Source organism: Melanaphis sacchari, unplaced genomic scaffold (genome assembly GCF_002803265.2).
Source record: "Melanaphis sacchari strain LSU unplaced genomic scaffold, SCAv2.0 Contig20_pilon_pilon, whole genome shotgun sequence".
Classification (NCBI taxonomy): Eukaryota; Metazoa; Arthropoda; class Insecta; order Hemiptera; family Aphididae; genus Melanaphis; species Melanaphis sacchari.
In genome coordinates, this window is record NW_020271042.1 from 2,250,485 (window position 1) to 2,274,257 (window position 23,773).

The following is a 23,773-nucleotide window of genomic DNA, read 5'->3' on the forward strand; positions in this document are numbered from 1 at the left end:
TTCCGCGCTAGTCAGATAATATTATCGGCTCAGACATAAAATGTGATAAAACAAAAAAAAATAAAAATAAAAAATTTCTGAGTAGTATACACATTATTTGAATTGCTGTGCAAAGGTTTCATCTGTATGCACGTAATCTCTTGTGGAGAAGTTGTGCAAGTATATATATATATATCATATGTATTGTTTGACCGTAGTGGCCCAAGGAGTAGGTACGGTAGTGGGTCGCAAAGTGTTGAAACACAATTATGACCCGGACGATCAGTAACAATATAAATATATATATACATATAGTGTATACTGTATTTATATTTATACACCGTTGCTGCAATGATCAAAATGGCAATAATAGAAATGATAACAGTTACATATACGTATTATTACAGTCGTTGACGTCACGGGAGTGCGTTATGGGCATATAAATGTAAAAGTCACTCGCCCATTTCGAGGTACATAAGGTTTTATGATGAAAATTTCAAAACGTTAAAAATCCACTAAACGCGACCTCCCGCGGTCCGCTGTCTGACTCCGCCACACGATAACTAATAATCGCTTTTTTTTCTGCGCCCTCGACATTGTCTTTTTTTTTTTTTGAGTACGAAAAACAATATTGTATTTTTTTTTTTTTTTTACACGCGCTATAATTATATTGTTATAATACGTATACAATATAACACTACTACTATAGCTGCGTTTTGGCTATTTGCGTATGCGCCATTATCCCTCTACGTGCCATGCGCGTGCTATATCTATATATAATTATATATTATGTGCCGTTGAATACAATTTAAACGTCTTCTTGACGACGTCACGTCCGAACCACATACAACCAAGTAAAGGAAAAAAAATTATAATCGCTCGTCGTAAAAACTGGGTTAATATGATATACATATATTTCGCACTATACGCTCTAACATGCTTGCGACAATACCTAAGTGTGATGACTCTGGAAAAATGGGTTTTAAGCATAAAATTATATTCGTTATCTCCTCACGTTGTCCGTTATAACACAGGTAAAGTAATTAAATTATTGTGTTACTCAGTTGGCGAAAAATTGTTTTGTGCATTATAAGCAAAGCAGAATACGAAAAGTCTTCGACATTAAAAAATGGACATAAAACTCTGCATACATGCATGACACACGTAATTCACAAAAAGAGCGAATAACGATAAAATACGGCGAAAATTTCATTGTGAAAGGGAAGGATCGTATAATATGACTTGTAGCAAGATAAATTTCTGCTGCTAAGTTCTAAGTCCGGTCCCCATAAATTCATTATTTTATATTTTTGAAGAGCTTGATTTTTTTTTTTTTTACTACAGTTATAGATGCTGATGAAATAAGGGGCATTGAAAATAGAAAAATATCATGGTTTTTATTGTTTAAAATAAATATCAATTAAAATCATGAAACACATAGTATTATACGTACAGCTAGCGTATTTGTATTAATATAAAGAAGTAATAAATAGATAAACTGTATTTTAGATTTTTCTTATAAAAAATATGGTTATATGCATATTTTTAGTTTGATATTCACACCGTAACAAAGTTGAGAATCCAAAATACGTTCTGAGGTGATAAGCTGGGTGCTTTGTATAAAAAATCTTCAATAATTGTTTTATACACTTTAAAATGGTCATATGCTATACAATAGCGTACAAAACAATTAAAATAATTAATATATATAATATAATATACTTGTACTGTAGTAAAATCAATGGTGTAGCTAGAAGAGAGTTAAAAGGCTACAGCCATAATCGACATCTCTGGACAATTTAAAAAAAAATGTTCAGTGTTCTGTAAACGTACTACGTGTGAGACGTAATCATGTATCAAAATTATAATTTGTATGAAAGTTTTTACTATAGTCTAAAATGTTATAAAATCACAGTAACAGAATATTAAACTTCTATGAAATCCTAGTTGAAACTCTCCCACCATATTTAACAAATTATTAATCCTCCTAAGTAAAATCTTGACTATGGCAACGACTAAACACACTCTGAAAAGTTCAAAACTTTAGACTTAATTTACCAAAAGTTGACAAACAATAAATATGTACAGTGAAACCTTCCGAAGGACATCTTATAATACCCAGAATTTTTTGGAACGCGGATTTTCAATACTTTTCAATGGAAAAAATTCAAATAGAGGACACCTAATTTAATCTTAATTTAAAAACAACAACAGGAATATGCGTTTACACTTCTATAAAGATAATGAACTCGTTCAAAATCGATTTTTTTATACCAAATAAAATTGTATTTATTTATGTATTCATTCCTTTTTGTATTTATTTAAATATGGTTTAAGCATTAAAATTATCATATCATTAAATTATAATTTTATTTAACATAGTGCATATTTTTCTATTTACATATTTACCCTTTATGAATTCTAAAAAATGTAATCCCTCTAAATTGCGTATATCTCCGAATAGCTGACAAAATTTTAGTAATTGAGAGTATCAGCTGTTCAGAAGTTTTATTGTGTATATTAAATTGATTATATAACTAGTATTCTAAGTACTCTAGCCAGTATAGTCTTTAACAAACTTTTTGTCAATTGGCAATACTGTCTTTCTTGGTGTGCTACAACAAAGACGGTATTATATTTAATATGCTTTGGCGCTTTTGAGGATATTTAATTCGCGCACAGAGACGTGTATATATAACATTATACTGGCGTATGCATTTGAAATTCGTTTAATGTAAGACGAGAATAATTGTTCGACAAAATGATAAGTTTATTTTCGAAAAAAAATTCTTGGAATTGTTTACAAACTTTGTTTGAATTAAATATTTAATGTTAAAATATCATATTCTGACATATAAATATTGTACAGGATATTATGTAATATGATTATATATATATAAACATTATCGACAATGGAATTCTTCAAATATCAAAATTCTGTTTGCTAAAACTTTAGGACTATATAAACCACCACAACTATAATAGTACGGCCACACAAATTTGCAACCATGGCATAATTTCAAAACTAAGACTACAACATATTATTATTTAAGTATATACCAAGCAGGATTATGCAAGTGTTTCTAATAATAATTTTCCGAGATAATAATTTTGTTATTTCGTTTTATACATTAGTTGACAATTTAATAATAATTAATAATAAAAAAAAAATTTTAAAAATATGCGATAATTTAAAAGTAATATGGAAAAGCAGGGTTTTGTAGAAAAAAAGAAAAACAAGTTCTAGAAGATTTTGAAAAAAACAAATATGATAATTATTACAATATATAAATCAAAATCATTATATTATACACTTAATACTAAGTTGTTGAAACTTGAATTAACTTAACATTTATTTTTTAGGTATCATGCAACTGAACTTCATTATATGAGCAAGTATGATATCATATTAGATATTTTAAATTATTTTAAATAATGAAAACAATTAAAACAATTTTTTTTTTTTTAAATATACTTTGTATTTTTTGTTTTACAGTTATATGGAAACATTATCATTGAATCAAAATATTTTAACACAGTTACAAATAATACATATTTGTGTTGTTAATCTAAATACTTAGAAACTTAAAAGTGTATTAAACAAAATCATGTTAAATTCAACAAACTAAATTTTCATTTTTTTTTTTCATTTTTTTTTTTTTTTTTTTTTTTGAGAGAGTGGGCGAGAAAATCATTATTCACTAATTATAATATTAGTCTTAATAAATACTGAATAGTTTATTACAATGAATTTATTTGAGGTACCTACAACAACAATACTGTAAAACGGATTAAAAAAATTATTTTAATATAGTTGTTCATTAAACCATAACTCTGTCGACTATTGTGTAATGAATATTGTAGTTGTTGTTTTGTAATGATTTCAGCAACGGTCGACAGCTAGTATATAACACTCGGCATTTTATTATATACTCTACGGATATCATAGATTATATTATGTAATCACCATTACGACGTTACACAACGACACGTCCGCAAGAACTTGGAGAATCTTAAAAAAAATAAAAAAAACATTCACTATTTTCCACTCCGCTCGCTTCCAAGTATACGATATCCAACTGGCGGAAAACTAAGAACTGCTACGAGTTTTAAGCTTCCTCGTCCATGTACATTTACACAGCTTCTCTTTCTTTATTTCGGTACAGTGTTTCTAGATCCTCGGAGGCTACGATGGTAACGGCAACGACCGACTCATATATTCGCACGTACGACGAAGGAATAATAATTTCGGTCGCCTTTATGTCAGTATATATATATACACTGTAGGCATTGCACAAAATATACGCATTTATTACGCGTTTTTTCGTCATCGTCTATTTATCACATACACACACACACACACTCACTTATAAGCTATAAATACAGTTAAGCTCAACCGGACGACTCCGTGGAAACGATGTGGCGCGGTCGGTTTTTACGTATTTAAATCTGAACTCTGTTGAAGAACTAAATGTATTAAGCCTTTTAATATTTTTTAGAAAATAAATATTATGATAATAAATATACTATTGTTCGCACTTCACGGTAAACATAATGATATTAATAAAATAGACACCACCTCTACTGATGTTCCTCTGTGTGACTGTGTATAAATATACCTTGTTTCATTGCTTCCTCGGTCAGGAATGCACTAAGCCCACTATAGGATGCATACCCAATGAGTATTTCTAATTGAAAGTATTGTTAAGAGCAAGATTTTTTTCATCAAATTATATCGTTATAAATTAGTTTTCAGTCTGAAGCATGTCTAGTATTTACCGTTATATGCATAGAAATGTTATAACTTATGAATCATCACTGATGTAAATCGGACTTTTTTTTTTCGTAAATGGAGAAGTAAAAAATGGAAAGCCACATTTAAGATGCTCAATAATAAATTACCTACTGGCATAAGTCAATTCAAAACGCTCCCATCATTAACGTGAATACAAGAGAGCGTTATCACGCTCAATTTCCGATTTTATTTATTTAATTTTTCAACCAATGAATTTAATATTGTTGTGGAACAGTCATGCAGGTAAAACACACCCGCGAGACCGATTCTCGTCCATAGCACGATCACAGCATAATAATAATAATAATAACAAAACAACGTGCCCAATTCTCTCTCAAGCTTTGATCTACATACGTCTAATTTATATTTGCGAGTACACTATTAGAAATTATTTGAGATGATTAATATTTAATATTGCATTATTACTTATTAGTTATTACAGAGTATCGTTTATGTATACAGACGGGACTTGATGATGAGATTACAAATGCCTGAAGTAACCCATTAATATATTATATTATTATTGTATACACTAATATAATTGGCTTTACGACATGTCGTTGATGAGTGTATATAATATTATTTAATGGAAATCAATTTATATTATATTATATTTTGATATTTAATTAATTTCTAATAAAACGCTGAACCGAGACTCTTGAAAATTATTGCTAAAGCCTACTACGACCATGACACGTTAACATGTCATTCACGTAAACTTACCTATTTTTATTTTAACAAATATAAAATAATATTTCATTGTGCAATTAATAAAGCACTTTTGTATAATATTTTATGTAATGTATACTGTGCGAGTTAATAACTTACACTTAGGTGTTAGTGTATCACTTACAGCACGTTAACACATAATACAATTTGGCACTAGACAATATTGTAGGTAACAAGTTATAACTTCAGTTGTAATAGAATTAGATTTATAATTGACATAACTTATTATTACGATGTTATTACAGTAATAAAAGTCATAGTAGTAAATAAAATATAATTTAGTAATGTTTAATACTAAATTCACTTAAACAAGTTTAGTAAGAACTATGTTATGATTAATTTAATTTGATCCAAATATCGAAAATGACTATAATAGAATACGCCTCCAGTCAATTTTAATGTTCACATACATTTTCATCTCTTATTTAATCCTCCTCAAAAATATTGTACTCTCACATTTAATTTGGTGCAATACATTTATATAATATTATTGCATTAATCAAATCACACCAAGATGAACATTGATTACAAATAGAACTCCACAACAATGTGTATATTATTTCCGCTTACAACTTTTTGCTAAATTATCAAAAATGTATGTTTCAATGAAATTTTTGATACTAATTGTAATTTAGTAGTGACTAGTGAGTATCAACTTATTTGACCAATATTTTAAATATTTTATATCATATTGTATAAAATAATATTCAAGTTATTTCCTAGTCATCATTGTAATATTTTTTTTTTAAACGTTTTTCAATATCATTGTAATACTCGTATTTCAAATATTTGTATGCTTTTGTATATTTATAATAAATATGATTTATTTTATAATTTATAAATAATAGAAAACGTTTTATAGATATAATATTGATAATAAATATTACAATGAAAAATAAAACTTAGCAAAGTTTTATAATTACCAGTTGGTGTTATAAAATATATAATGATAACCGTGTGTTGATAAATGTTGATGTTAGTCTTATATAATATTAAAATAGATAGGTATGTGTTGAAGTTCTTATCACGGTGCATAATTCCGTAGTTGCGACTACAGTCTACGCTTTTTGTAGTGTTTCTAGTTCCCTCTGAAATGTATATAACAGCAATAATATTAAAAAGTTACCGGTGATATTTTATTTATCAATAATTGTATGTGGGTCAACCAATAGGCAATATTAACTGGTACTTTAACTATTTCATTATCATATACATTTAGAAAATTTTCACGAAAACATTAAGTATAATAGAAATAAACGTTAGAGTTACTATTATAATTTATAATGAATAATTGCATGGTAATTATATTTTTGCAGAATAAAATAATAAAATAAATATTATTTTAAAATAGAAATATTACACTAAATAAAAATAAAATTATGATAAATATTAAATAGTATTACATGAAAATAATAACATTATTTTGTTAATAAATATTACTATCGCGCGTTAATTAAATACTTTGATTTGTAACTTCCAAAAAAGTACGACCACAACATATTATAAAGTAAAATGTGGTGTATGTTATGCAATCGAAGCAATTCTTAAATGTTTAAACAATGATAAGCACATGGTAAATATTTCATTTATCGGAAATAATTATATAATAATGTATCGCAACCTTAGACATTCCGGTAAACAAAAAAAAAAAAAAAATAAATAGTTTAATAATACTTTGTTCACCTTGATACCGTTCAGATGATCGATCAGACTTTGAATTATGGCGTCTTTCACGTATCCAGAAATTTCCTTTTTAAAATCGGTATCATTATCCTTGTCCGCCAAATGTGTGGCACACACGATTATGTACTTGATGGTGCTTTCGATACCCCAACGCACATTCTTTACGGTTGGACCATCGCCCATGTGATGGTATTTGAGATCAACATGGTACTTGGCAGCTTCAGCCCAATCGCTGGCGAACGATTTGGCCTGATCGTTTACGCCAGATTTGTCGATAACCTGTGCAAGATGGTCAGTGAGGAAAGAAAAGACGGCAGAATACATTTTAATAGACATTTATCGTGTACACGATACATTTCCAGAAAATATAAGAATATAACGGACGAATTCACATTTCGCACGAGTATGCAGTATTAAGTTTTTGATAATCATCTGCGATTACACTGCAGTATAAATTATATAGGTGTACCTGTTTTGCCAGTGTGTCCATTAACGTTTTTAGGTTTGCTTGGTACCTATCAAAACCCTGAACGGCGATGTCTAACGTGCTTCCTTTTTCTACTCCTAAAGTATCAAACACTTCCGAGACCAATTGTTTAATGGCATTTTCGTATTCGGTCACCCATTCAAAGTGAGGGTTGTGCTAAAATAATATTTTATTTTTAATAAGATCTTCTTATCTTCTAAAATTAATGATAATAATATTACATTAAGTATAATAGTACTAAAACTAGTATAATTTCTTATAGTTATTATTGAAAAATATACATCCTAGTTTAACGTTAAATAGGATTTCAATGAACGGTTTAGAAATGCGTGTACAAATAATATAATATTATAAAATGTTGCTTATTTATATTAGTGGTAAATAGCGGAAAATCCGAGTGGTTGACTCGTGGTAAAAAAAAAAAAAAAACTAAATACGACGATTACGACTACATTCATTAAAACAAAGTCATTATTAAGCGAGTATATAATATTATAGACTTTAAACAATTTGAAACTAAATGCATTTCGTGGAAACATCGTAACTTTATCATCGCCTATTCGTCGAATTATATATTTTAACGTACACGATGATAGCAATAACAATACTATATTTATAGTGTAGTGTTTTATTTCGAGTATAACTTCAAAAATAAACACAAAAAGCCGTAAAAATACACATACAATTGTCAATTAATTTTGTAAACCTTGACATATCACAATAATGTATTATTTGTATCCATGCATCAAGAAACATTATAATAATAATACCATGGTTTAAAATCGTCAGAAATAATAAAAAAAAAATGAAATTTTTAAAACAAACGAGTATAACTGCAAGTAACTCATTTTATTGCATAGCGACTTTGTTAAAACAATAATAAAACGATTACATAAATTTTCATTGATATCTGTTTAAAACTATTGGAAATAATTAGGAAAATATATCTATTAAATGTGTATTTTCAGTTCTGCGATACTAGACTGTACTTGATTATATTTAGATCACACTGATGATTATTTTAAGTTAATTCGTTAGTTTATTTTCAATTAAAAACAAAAAAAAAAAATTGTTAACACCGATAAAATACTAATTATCAATAAACGTTGCAAATCGAAGGCAGCGTATATAACAGTCGAGAAGTTGGTAAAAATTTTAATTAATAAAAATTCGTGCAATGAAATATCTCTTAGAGGTTCCACCTTCCTACTGTAGCTGTATCTCTAATCACAAAGTCTAGTCAGTAGGTTATGTCACATTACCGCAATATTGCGTAACATGCCAATGGTATAAATTTTAAATTTTCAGAAATCACCAACACAGAGTAGTAAAAATAGTAAAACAAATTCTCTAATTCAGAGGTTTTCAAACTATGGGTTCCGTTATATTTTTAAATAATACATTTTTTTAGACATATGGTCATCATTGAAATCAAAAAGGCAAAAAAAAGGTCATCAGATAAAAAGCTAGATACACCCATCATGTTATTGTGGGTCGCCAAAATTTAAATAATTTCCAAAATGAGTCGTACCATAAAAAGTTTAGGACCTTCTGTTCTAACTAATAAAACCGACTCTAGTATAATTGAACATAATCTATCTAAAAAAATCAATGTTCCTCGTTACTGTAGTATCCCCTACCCAAACAAAATAAAATTATTATTCAATATTCAATTCAGTAGCTATTAAGACAAAAACAATAGACAATGAACAATTGGTATCTATCACCAATAAATTGAATCACCAGTACACATTTACCTCCATTGATATTTATTTAAATAAATTTGACCTACTTTGTAAGACATTAAATAGAATACCTAATGGCGATGATAAATTAATCTTTAAAAACTCTTTAAACAGAATCAAGTTAACGGCTAATGCTTACAGATTAATTATAAAATTCTAATAAGATATTGAAGCCAAGAACATATTAAATTTAGTAAGAAAGAACATACTCTAGAATTATAACATTTATAATATTAAACCACCACCATACTACATAGGAGAATTAACTAGAAGATCTAGATTTTATTATCAAAAACTTAAATAATTTACTTCAAAAATAAATAAAACAAAAACTACAATTTTTCTTTGTAGATATTGAATCTAATAATAGTTATTACTACATATTGAACATAAATTCTATTTTTTTATTCAAAAATAAAATAAATTAGAACATATTTGAAGTTAATTAATGAAAAGCCTAAGATGACAAAGTTATAAACATTCAAATTTTTCTAATTTTATAAGTAAAATGTGTAATAAGCATCTAATTTAATCATCTAACTTTGCAAAAGATAGCACACAACTAACTTCAAAGTATGCCCTAAATTTAATTAACTACAACAGTCCTTAAATATATCAATCCAATGTAAAACAATTAATAATTAATTTTACAATTAAAAAATTGAGGTAAAGTTTTAGAAACCATTTAAATAAATAATATTTACAAGCTGCTAAAAATACTCCAAACACACTCAATCTTTTACCAATATATCAAAAATGATGTTATCATAAAAATTACTTTTTTTATTATACAAGCTAAATCTCTTGTTAATCCATAAATCTCTCTTTTAATTAAAGTTATCAACAATTTAATTCTCGAAAATTACCAATAACAAAATATTCAATTTTTCTCGTCCATTTCACATATTTTATAAAAAAAAAAATACTCGAACTTAGATATTTAGATGACTATTACTCTGTTATTATTATTTACATATACAATTACAATATAATTATTTGAATAATCATTATTTTTTCTCTGATTAAATTTACTTATCGCATTACTTAATGTTGATTATAAACAAAAACATTTTTTATAACAAAAGTGTATTTGCGGCAAGGCTCTGATAACACACTACAGACGTGGTATTATACCAAATAGGTAGTAATATGATGTTCTCTACTAGGAACAATGTTTTATACGATAATCCTAATAACATACTAACTATATTACAATATTAGTATATTGTAGGTCTGAAAAAAAACAAATGTCGACTATAATGTAATTATATACTATGTAAATTTAACAATAGTTATAATATAATCTGCAAAATATGTATTTACTTTGGGCTTAAGCTAATTTATTGTGCACTAAATAAGTATTTATTTATATAAAATTATATATGGTTTCGCCGTGATCCAACCGGACCATCATGGAATATTTGCTTCGACTATATCGTTATACGCGTCCACTCGCTCTCTCTTACACACAGTCTGTATACACTGCAACTATGGTGGTCAAAAGGTTTACGGTTTACCGATGAACCCCTGGATGTGCTGTGGTTCTAAAGTAACCCCGCTACCCAAATATATTTCCTCTCTATGTTCCTCGCTAAGTCGTAGCCGGACGATAGATATTAATAATCGCAGACCAACAGAAAATCGATTGAGTTGGATGCAATAATGTATATACTTTCGAATATGCATTAAAAGACTATTATAACAATAGGTATATATAAATATATATATTTTTTAATGATATGTTTATTCAACGTGAAGGAGCTATGGACTCACTGGTACATTATATATACCGCTGCATGAAAATCTATAAACATACTCGTTGCATAGAAATTATCGCCCTTTATCTGACTCCAATGTATAAATATCCTTCTATACGACAGTCAATGAAATACGTTTTCAAAAGGGATGGATTCTAATTATATGTATTATGCGTAGAAACTCTGTCCGAATATTCATTCTATTCTCAGATTTACTAGTAGTCCCTTCATAAAGTAATCGTTTCTCTATCCTTCCACGCATTGAACTCGCGCAAAAATAACATACACATAATAATGATAATTGCACGAACACATGTATTCAGTATATACTTGACAAACTTCGAGCCTTTTGTGCATCATACTTAATCACACTGTAGTTTGCGTCTCCGGTTATATTCTTCCTCACTGCTGTTTTTTCTTTCCAGAACGTCAATCATTTTTAACCTCCCTATCCACAAGAAAAGTTAATCCTTCACTGGAATGACTTCAATATAAACACCATCAATCCTTAGCTCAAAATATGTCCATCTTTATAAACTCAAACTTTGTAGTTGTCATTTATAATATTATCTATAATCTAATAATATAATACATTTAGAAAATATATGACTACATATATCAATAGTACTTTTGACAATATCCATCATATCTCGAAATATTTAAATTTAAAACCTACAAAATCATGTAAAATATTTTTTAATCAAACCTTAACTGACTTTCTAGGTACAAAATTCAGTGTCGAAGGCATAGCATACAACTAAGTAAAAACAAAAAATATCGCATGATGACAGTGTATATTTATACAAAATGACTAATTCATGTTAACCTGTGTTATTTTACGAAAAACAGGTTGGTACGTCTATACTCTATACTAATTAATTTGAAATTCACATAAGTATTAGAATTTTATGCGGATGGTACTCTTAATTTAATGAAAGACTACAGCCCGTAAAATATACAATAGTAACAAGCCCATTAATTTTTCAAAATGCTACTTTTTTTTTACTATAAAGTATCTGTATCAGCAATGGTTTTGTATGTCATAAAATGTTGTCGAAGACGTCAGTTTAAATCGTTATTTGAACAGTATGTGCATGATAAAATAAATATATACTTTTTTCAAATTTATCACAAGTACGTGATAGTAGGGTTAACGCCGTTACATTTTGTATGGGAGTGCATTAAAACTCAGGAGCAGGAGCTATTCATTTGCATTACGACTGCCATTTGGGAGTTATATTTAATATTTTTTGCGGTGCATATTTGATTGAACGTCTATTCATTATACTCGTAATACAACATCTTCTTTTTAAAATATTATTAATACACGCGAGTTGTAATACACGGTGTTGCACGCAAATTAATACTCATATTAATATACGTAAACAATAAGCATTCACCTTCTAAACTTTGGTTCTGAGAAATTTTGTAATCAACAATTTTAATAATTTGATAAATACTAAAATACTGGTTTAGTTTATTTAGGATGTTAATAAAAGATGAACAATATTTCAACAAAAGTGTGTAAGCCATATGTGTAAAAATATTGCAATATTAAAAATAAGAGTGCATTCAATTAAAAGTCAAAAAATTAAAAAAAAAAGAAAACATTTTCATAGCATAATTCATATATAAATATTTACAATTATTTGTATTTAATAAACTATATTTATCAAATATAAATAAATACTTTAACTTAATTTGACTGCTACTAATCATTTTTTTTTTTTTATTAAAATGAGCTTATTTACTTATGATGTAATTTAATAGTGTTATGTTGATACTATAAAAGTATACTATAGGTATGTAAATATTCATATCAACTTGGACACATTGTATAATAAGTTGTAGAGCCATAAATAATAATGATCGGCAAACTAAATTTTATTAATCGAACACACTTCATTAAATACAAAAATTTATGAATACCTATAATTTTAAACTAATTAATTTATAAAATTACTTAATCGTTTTTTGATATCACAATTTTTAGATTTTAATAGCTTTTTTTCACTTAGCGATGTTTTTACATGGAATGTTTTTGTTGCAATATTAGTTAGATTAAACGACATTTGTTTTTTTATAAGAACCATCAGGGTGGGACAGTTCCAAGGCCGGGATGTTGGCGCCATAACTGTGAAGGACAATAAAAACGTTGTAGTCTGTCCTAAGAATAAAAACATTGAAAAATTATAGGTATAATACAATAAAAATCAAAAATATAATTTTGAACACAATATTTAAAAGGATATATATTTTATATTAAATTTAATTCTCAAAAAAATAATTACGGTAATAATCCAATAAAATATACGTCGGTTTGATAAAATTGCTATATCATACGAATTTAATACGTACAGTACATGCATGTATATACAATATTTGTGGAGTTATTTTGTAGTTCATCGACACTTTAAACACGTTATAATAAATTGCTTCCGATCGACGTTTGTATCCAGGATTTTGATCATAAAATTGCGTTCAATAGTATTTTATAATAATACAATAATAAATAAAACGGATGTTCGCATATATACCTGTCTACGGTTGTTTTTGCTGTTATTATTTTTACGTATTTTATAACTACATATATATGTATTTACTAAACACCAGAAATGTTAGTTGTTTGTAAATAATCTGTATTTAATAAAAAAACCACCGAGTCACGCTCAACTCGAAAGTACGCGTCATTGAGTTTCGAGTTTGGTTAAAATGTATAGAACGTACGCTATCACCCTCGTAATCCTCTCCTTTGCATTTCAAAACAACATAATATTAATTCGTCGATTGATGTTAAATTTATCTTTGCAATTTTGATTTTTAATACATAGTGGCAGAACGTATTATACATTATTTCATTTATCAGTGGTTTCTATCGGAGAAGACAGTTTGTTATTGGGCCAGTAAGTAGTACTGTATGTAAAACAATAAATAAGATTAGATATTCGAAACAATAATTATTATTATCATAATGAATAAAAACTACGAAAATATTTTAACAATATAATACGTACATACAACTGTGTAATCGAATGTACTTACCTTGACGACTTCGTAGTCGACTCCGTCCAGACACTTGACACTTTCAGGAACGCCGGAGTAAGACATCGTTTAACAAAAACGGTTAATAAATAAAATAAAAATAATTCGCAGTACGATAACTTCTGTGCAACTGCGTCCAAATGCTCCAATGGCTGTACAGGCGGCAATACGACTGCGATTGTCATAATACCGTCGCTGATGAATATCATATCAAACAACTACGCGATGACGTCAGTGCCTCCGATCGCGAGAAAGCAGTGATTATGACCTTTGTATAGCGGCGGCGGCGGCGGCGATAAAAATAAACATATTAATTTATTGTTAGTTAAGACGGCATTATAATAATATGACGAGTCAGCACCGTTATATAATAATTTCTGTCGAACAACACAATAATATAATATCACTATCACACGACGATGCTTTACAATATTATTGGTCTTACAAAAAATACGTATTTATATGATACAACTGTCGTCTTATATATTTTAATATTATACTCAAGATGTTTGGATATCTGTGTTATAAATACGCCCTATCACTCTTTATTTACCAAGTCCGTAATACAAAAGTCGGGTTCCAAAATCCACGCACGAATAGATAACCCCATAGGGAAAAGGAGATTTTGCTGTGAGCCATCGTCTATATTTATTTCGGCGGACCTCTCGATTCCACACAAGTTTCGTTTCAATGATAAAATTAATTCACTATGTAGGTACAATTAAAATGATAAACTATTATTATTTTTGTTATTTAACAGTATAATTATGGTACCATAACAATTCAATAATTTTGCATTTTATTGTAAATCCTGAAAACATTAATATATTAATTTAAAATAAGTATAGTAAAATAAATAACGTTATAAATTGTTAATGTTGACCACTGATCGCAAACACTGCTTAGCAGTCATATCTATACACGAAACGTATTAAAATACGTTCTACAGTAGAAACAATAATGTTCTTTTAATTTTATTCGATTATTTTAAAGCTAAAAAATATTTATACATTATTTTAGTTTAATTTTTATGTATAAAATTAATTTCGTATAGTTATCTTTTTATTTAAACATTTTTTTCAAATTAGTAGACCTTTAAAATGTTTTTCTGTAACAGAAATAATACTTATTCACATTTAATTTCATTAAACTTTATGGTGGTGAGGTAGGTTGTTCCACTTTTCCGAAAAAAATTATGTTTTCATTTGTCATCAGTCACGGATACTATTCAGTTTTAAATATTACAATGAAGGTTTTAATTTCAATTTTTGAGTTGAATTAGCCCTTAATTATGTAGAGTTAATTAAAAGTAATTTTTATTATAATTCTCTATTAAATTAAAATAGTTAGAACTTGAGTAGGTAATCAATTTTCCAAAAACAATACAACATTGAAAACTTTTTTTAGAATCGTATGTAATTAGGTAACACAATAAAGTATGAAACTTATAGCTATAAGGTATTTTTAACTCGATAGGAGATACGTTTTTAGTTAAATAAAAATGTATTGACAGCTTTTTACAATAACTGTGCTTATATTGTTAAATATGCTATAATTACAGATTTTTCAACATTTTAAAGTTCTAATATTATCTTTGATTTTAAATCATCAATATCAGTATTTTAATATGTATTAAAAACAGTTATTTAACTTCAATTGATATTCCTGAAAAACTTCATATCTATGATGTGATGAATGAAAAAATGTATTTTAAATAATAAAGAAAAGTATAAATGTAATATTTTAATTTTATTATAAACTAGCTGTCCTTGTGCATTTCGTTTTCTGTATATAATGCATCCAAATTAAATTTGGTCTCAAATACTAACATTAAATTTAACGTAATGCATGTGAATATTATAATATTATATATTTTTTGGTTTTTAAATTTGATGTATAGATGATATTTCCGTCATATAAACTTTAAATAGCTGTTCCGACCATTTTTTGACCATTTAAAGGTAGCATTTTTTTTTTAAATTATCTTTTTCTCAGTTGGCTGGTATCAGATTAAATATTTATTTTAAAATATTTTTCAATGTTTCTATCTATTTTTTAATACTTTGTAAATGATTTATTCATTTTTATATATATATAAATAGTTTTCTGAACTTATACGAGATGAAGTAACATAGCAGTTATCTTGGTGTATTTCGTCGCCCATTAAAATTATGCCTATTATGTGGTTTAAACTCTATTCAATCTGTTATGTATACGTATACTCGTTATACCTAAATAGATGTGTATTTACCGATTATTTTGAACATTTATAACTCAATTGTTAATTAACTTAAAGAATCGGAAATGGGTTTAAAATCTCCGTCTGAACTAACACATAGTGCTACATCGTTATGTATCAGTTGTAATGTACCTATCAGGGCACTGGCAAATCGCTATATTTTATTTTATTGCATTGCTATAATCGTTATTTTAAAATTAACTAAAACTATTTAAACTGATAGAATATTGATAATAATTAATTTCAACTTTACTAGAGAAGAAGTTTTTTTTTTATTTTCCTGGATAGATGGATATAACAAAGTTCTCAAGGATAGTCAAATCAAACTCCAACTATTTACGTATAATAATGTTTTGTCTTCTATTAATATCTTTAGTAAAAAACATATTATTTTTATGAATGATATAATAATCAAGTTATATATTGTAGTCACGAATATGTATCAGCTAATACATAACAAAATAATTTTATATTAAAAAATCTGTATTTATAATAATGCTATACTTAAATATATAAAATTGATACTAAATATTTTCCCCTATGTACTCATATATATTACAATATAAATACATCAGCATTTATACAAGCTAATATAAAATAATAAAAAAAATTATAACATATATTTTAGTATTTATTTAAATGAAAAAATAAAATAAAAATAAATTCACTTATATTAAACTAGTTTCAAATCACTATTTTAAAAATAAAAATGTTATATAATTTTTTTTAAATAATTACCTTCATTAGTATTAGGGATATTTAAGTTATGTAATTTTTTTTAAATATTAAATTATATTGTATTTTAACAAGTTTTACATTACGTATGTTTTTTCTTTCATAATATATGTAATGGAATCGATAATTGGTTAAATCAACATATTCTAATGTCTAGCTCTAGCAGAATTTATTTTAAACGGACAGATTCAATAATTAGACCCTGATTATTTGATTAAACGATGAACTCAATTTTAAAATTATTTTCCAAATTTGGTGATGATAATTATTGATGAATATGTTCATTATATAAGTAAGTTATTTTCTTGTAAACATTTTTAATAAAGTTCTGACCACATTATTATGTAAGTTGTATAGAATTCCAGAAACGAAGAAATACGATATTAAAATTGGTATATTTGACTGTATCAGGGTGATAAAATATTGCTCATGAAAATTATACAAAACTATTTGTTTTTAATCTCGATTAAAAACAAAATAAAATTAGACAATACTACATAGTGTACTTGTTCAATATAGTTTTTCGATTTTTTTTTTTTTTAGTTCAAATGATAGAATGAAAATATATTAAACAACACGATTCTTGTTTAAGCTATACAAGTTAACTTCGAAATGGAACGATTTGCAGTGTATAGCTACTCGAAAATATTCGTTTAGACAATAGTTTTTTTTTATTTTTCATTTCGACATAACTAAACGCAAGAATCGATAGGTTATTCCTTTTCGAAAAAAGGTTATTGCGGTAGAATCGATACATGTGCTGACGACTCAGCCGAATAAACGAAAAATGCCCCCAAACGTGCTCTGCCGTATTTTACCTTTAACGGTATACGTATAATATTTTTTTACTGCGTTTGATAAAAGTGACGAGTTGGTTTTTTTTTTTTTTGTATTACGAGTTTCATTGATTTATCTGCGATAAGGTACTGCAATGATAATATATTACTTCCTGAAGGGCACAGCTACAGTAATTGGCAAACTAGAATATAATAATTTATAACAATATTTTATAATATATTATGTATATGCATAAAAGAGCGGATTAAAATATTTACATGAAAATATGGGGAAAAACAAATTAAAGCATCCAACAACTGACTTATACACGCACATAAACATCATTATTCCACTATAGACATCGCTAACGCATTATTATAACATCATGTGCATACACAACATATTATGCTCACAAGTTTTCCCACGCATGGTTCTGCAGAAAGTGTACTTTCGAATCACGAACGAGCGATAAACATTTAAATTAAATTTATAATACGATTTAAGTACCTAAGTAAGGTATCTATATTTTCCCTATTATTTTTTTCTCTACACTGACAGCCAATCGAGTTGCATTTATTTGTTCATTATATAATCGTATTTACTAGGTATCAATGCAATATCATTGTACAATATATTCAAATTATTAGTATATTTTTATGTTTGAAACTTTCCATTGTAATTATATTGATAATTTAACCTATAAATAAGTACCAGACAGTCTATAGAACTAAAGAATGGACAATATTATATAATGCGTTCAGGTTGTAGGTTAAACGTTTTTGTTACATAATTAATTAACCACTGTTTTCTGTTCAAAGTACTATCAATTACTTGAGCATAAACATTGGAAATTTTTTGATAAATTATGTTTTATAAAATATTCTTATTAATAATTAAAAATTAAAAATGTATAATATAAATTTAGCTAATCTACATAATTTATAATTTATTATATAATAATATTGATTGAAATTTGGTTGTCTATCTGTGATAATATCAGTTATATATTCTCTCACTTTTAACAATATAGATTTGGTTTTTTTTAAGTACACATTTTTTTAATATATAAAATATCTTTGACTATATTGCTTATTTTTTTATCGTTTCCAAAAATATATATTATATGCATATTATATTTATGTATATTTTTTATTGCAACGTGATAAAATATAACAGACCTTAATAAACTTAAAAGCTACAGAAGTCTTATAAAGTTTTTACATTCGTTGAAAATATTATAAACTAGGATATATGTGTATAATATAGTTGATTATGAATTTGTTCGGGAAAAAGAAAACGTTACAAGTTTAAAATTAAAATAACACGGTAAACGAACAAAAATTCTTTAACGCAAGAAAGCTTAGTTTTATTTAATGTATTTTTTTCATTATTATATTTTTTTTCTGCACGCCAGATGCAGTAATGATAACTATTACTGTTAATTTTTTTTCTTTTTTAAACGTGTGTATAGGAAATAAAAAAAAAATATAAAAATAAAAAAGGAATCACCTACAAAACATTTAGTTTTTTCCTCCTTTTAAGGTTTACTATATACGTGAGATGTAACAAGGTATGTCTATTGTATAAACAATAAATTAATTCACCAACTCGATTCGGTCTGCAAACAAATGCAATCACATATGAGCTCTAAGAACAATATAAAGAGTTGCAGAATGCAGATATTGCAAATATTATACAAGATAGGTAATTGCTGAATACATAATAATCTAATAATTTTATATTTCGCATTAATATGTGCGTAAATCCAATTATTTCGTCTAATTATAGGTACACACAATATGATGTGATAATGTTGTTGTTGTCAACATTGTATGTTGAAATATGTTGAAAGACATTATTATACGTATAAACGTTATGTCTACAGGACGTATTATTGATAAGACGGAATTGACTTAATGTTATTAGATAAAGATGAAAAATAAGCCCTACAGAATGCGTTGAATAATTGTTATTACAGATTAACTTGAATGCACAGGATGTTTCACGATGAACTGACAATTAAAATAATTTTTGTTCTAGCGAATATTTTCAACTTTATTATTTTTTTTTTTAATTGTTAATATTCGTCTACGCTACATTCAACATATTTTCGACTTTTTTTTAAACATTTTGTATGCAAAATTAAACAATTGAAAATTTTCTATTTGATATTTGAAAAAAATCAAAACAGCTATTTTGTAAATCCGATTTTTAGAAACATTTTGGTGTCAAAAACTTTTACTAAGATTAATTCAATATTTTTTTAACAATTTTTAAAGTTTGTTTAAATTCAAATTTATTTCTTGTTTATAAGTGTTACAGCAATTATCGATTATTGATTACCAATCCAGAAAATAGTTATTATTTTTTTTTTTTTTGTGAGCATGTTTTAAAAATCATATCAATTAAATGGTTATTTAGATTTTCATATAAAATTAAAAAAAAAAAAAAAAAAAAACGAAAAAATAATTTAAACATGGCTCAGATGACGATTGATAATTAAAAAAAAATTAAACAAAAGTTATTGTAATTGTCAGTTCACCGTGAAACATTCTGTATATCATTAAGTACAAGGTGTAAGTACCCACGAAATATGGTCAGGGGAAAAATAAATTAACTCTCTATCTGACTGTCTCGGGTCGAAACTAGGGTGCGTATTAAAACATTGTGCAATAATAGCTTAAAGCTACATATTTTTATATATGCATAGTGGGCATAGTATACTTTTCGAATTTCCAATATCCATCCACATACCTAAAAAATGTAAACGTTATGGATTCATATGAAAGTTTCGATTATTTAAAGTGCACGGTGTAATATCAGGACTGTATGTAATAATGTATTGAAACAATATTGCATTTTACAAATGTGCCATAATAACATAAGCGTGTTGCCGTGTTAGTACCAAAAAAAGAAAACATTCCTTTATAATATACTGAAAAAATATTACGGATATAATAATACAATATTTCGCATTTGTTGTGATATGCATTAATTCAACATACATGCATACATAATATTTTGCGAACGTCCTATCCAGTTTTGTTTATAATTCGTTACGCGGGACACACGCTTCCCCTAGTCTATGCACATACATCCATGCTTTCAGATATTAATTTCGACGGGTAAAAATACACAGTAACGCTGAACCGAAAGCAGTTGTAGAGAGTTAAGTAATATAATATTGTTATTCGGTATGTTATACATTCTATGATTTAGGTACATATTATTACGTATCTATTCGATCATAGCCGCTGTTGCCGGAAAGCGGTAAATTCGGTACAGTCAATATAATATCGACTGACTGCCGAAGCAAGTTCCATTTAATATCGTGTACTCATAATAATATTATATAATATATTTTTTTTATATTAAATTAACCGTGCACGCAGCAGTCTTGTGCATTATATACCTACTGGCAAGTAAATTTGATTATATATTATTATTATTATTATACACACGAGCTTTATGTCGAAAGAGTAGAACCAAACAACCAATATAGAGGTATACATTTATAGTATAGATTTATCTGCGTATATCATAATATTACATGTTTAGGGTACATGCGTAATAGTATACAGATATTGAGGACGGTGGTACTTGGACCTATATACTGTTGTACATACATATACGCATATTTTATACAATAAAAACGATTTTGCAGACGGTAAACAATTGCATTGAAAAAGGTAACCTTACTTTCCAGCTATATTGAATGTATATAAACTATCGATGCTATAATATAATGTACCAGAGTGCATTATTATATTATACAATCGGCCACTCTATTGAAACGCTGAACTCAACAACACTGTACGGTTCTACAATCGTCGCAAGGGTTTTAAAGTTTTACTCTCTCGGTATCTCTGTCTAATACGGTTTTTGCGATGAGCTCTTATCAAAATTGATTCGAGCACGTAATACGTACAATATGTCCAATAGCCTCTGTGAGCATAACGATAGCAGTGGCAGAGGCGATTAAAAATATTATTGTGAATCTTATCTCAATTCAATTGATATACAACATAGTGTCTACGTATGGTAGAATATTGTACTATGTCCATCAATTATTTTTAAAATAATTATAAATTGCTATTATTTATCTACTTAACACACTAAATAGTAATGTAAAAACCTTAGTTTTAGTTATCAGTTGTTATTTGTTATGTAATGCAAACAAAGATAACAGCTTATCTAATATGTTTTATCTTAATAATAAATAAATAATATAAATAGGGCATAGGTATTTATGAAATATATTTTACAATTTATCTAAATTAATTATCAAGAAATAAAGAAATATCTTAATTCCTAAGTGCTTAAATATTAATAAATTAGAAATTTTTTATTCTAGTTTTAATTTAGATGCTTCAAAATTTCATAAAAAATCGTCGAATTTACGATTTAAAATCTAAAAATTTTAAAAATTAGTCTGACAGTATTTTATTTTAAATATTTTAATTAATTAAGAACTAAAAAAAAAAAAAAAAAAAAAAAACGTTATTAATGAAGAGCTACATGGGGTGGCCATACTGGGTAAATCACTCTGGAAAATAAATAAAAACAAACAAATTGATCTTCGACGAGAGTTTGTTAAACAAAATTATTATTAATAACTGTGAATAAAAGTGAATGTTTTCTCCTCTCAATATATGATGATCTTTATTATTAACTCTAAATTACTTAAACAATTGGAATTGTTATGTACAGTTTACACAATGTAATTTTAAATCTAGTGTAAACATAATATTTAATTTAGTTCTACCAATGACCATAGTGTTCAAGGCTTTTTTTTTTAAAAAATAGTTGGTTTTATTACAGGAATTATTAATGTATACTTAATGCATACTAAATATTTTATAGGAACTAGTTTGATATTTTTTTTTTTTTTCATTATGATAAATAACAATTAAGTGCAATAAACAAATTACTAAATTGTACTTATTTGTACGCTAATATATTTCAGATTGTCATGTGTTACCACACAAACTTTAAATGGGTATCTGGATCGTTGTTTTAATTTTGTTTGTTAAATTTTATTTTACACATCGATAGTTTCAAAAAATACAGTAGCTATATTGTTTAGACACGTAAACAAATTAAAAGAACTTTTAAATTGAGCGATGCTTAAAAGTAAAAACACAAGAAACAATTGTCAATATAATGAAATAAAAAACTTTAATTTAACAATTTATTAAATAATAGTAAACTTTAAACTAATATAAATATTAAATATATATATATATATATATTTATTCAAACTAAAATTAAGTATTTTATTGGTTAATATAATATTATTATACTATGTTGAAGGCTTTAAGTTTATAGAGTTAGTTGTTGAAGATGCGTACGGTAATTAAATCCGTTAAATATTGTAGTATTCATATTTTTTTTTTCTGAAATTACAACAAGCAATGCATAACGATTGGTAATTTTGTATTGTCTAAAGAAAAATAAAAATAAATCGACTTGAGCATGTTTCTGTCGGTTCATTTCTAAAAAATGATTAAAGCTGTACTCGGGATCCTGGGAAATATTCCAGTTGTGAATTTTTCTCTTTTCTCTTTTCACTTGAGAAAGTATCTACCATGTCTATCATTTTTGCCTTGGAATATTTTGTAAAAATACCGAGTTAGGTATATTCTAAGAATGTATAGATAAATATATGTACAATATATGCATCTACCATACGTACACATTAACTATTTGTAAGTTAATCATTCAGAACCTATTAATTTTAATTATTATTTACTGTTAAGGAACATATTGAAACTCTGTATATTTATAATTAACAATAACTAATTA

General features: G+C 26.7%; 2 protein-coding genes across 2 annotated transcripts in view; both read right to left on the bottom strand.

Moving 5' to 3' along the window:
- LOC112593632 (neuroligin-4, Y-linked-like) overlaps positions 1 to 23,773 on the bottom strand; it is a 286,318-nt gene that overhangs the window by 172,574 nt on the left and 89,971 nt on the right. The window lies entirely within an intron of this gene.
- Positions 6,400 to 14,405, bottom strand: LOC112593634. The gene is made up of 4 exons (XM_025338128.1): positions 14,218 to 14,405; positions 7,656 to 7,829; positions 7,187 to 7,465; positions 6,400 to 6,591 (listed from the first exon to the last, which is right to left on the bottom strand). The coding sequence occupies exons 1-4, from the start codon at positions 14,281 to 14,283 to the stop codon at positions 6,562 to 6,564; spliced, it is 549 nt and encodes a 182-aa protein (XP_025193913.1). The 5' UTR covers positions 14,284 to 14,405; the 3' UTR covers positions 6,400 to 6,561.

Excerpts from the sequence above, each read along its gene's own strand:
- LOC112593634 (XM_025338128.1), bottom strand. The coding sequence starts at position 14,283 with ATGTCTTACTCCGGCGTTCCTGAAAGTGTCAAGTGTCTGGACGGAGTC. Across the intron at positions 7,466-7,655 it reads TGGACACACTGGCAAAACAG|GTTATCGACAAATCTGGCGT; the intron begins GTACACCTATAT and ends CATCTTGCACAG. Across the intron at positions 6,592-7,186 it reads ATCATCTGAACGGTATCAAG|AGGGAACTAGAAACACTACA; the intron begins GTGAACAAAGTA and ends TATACATTTCAG.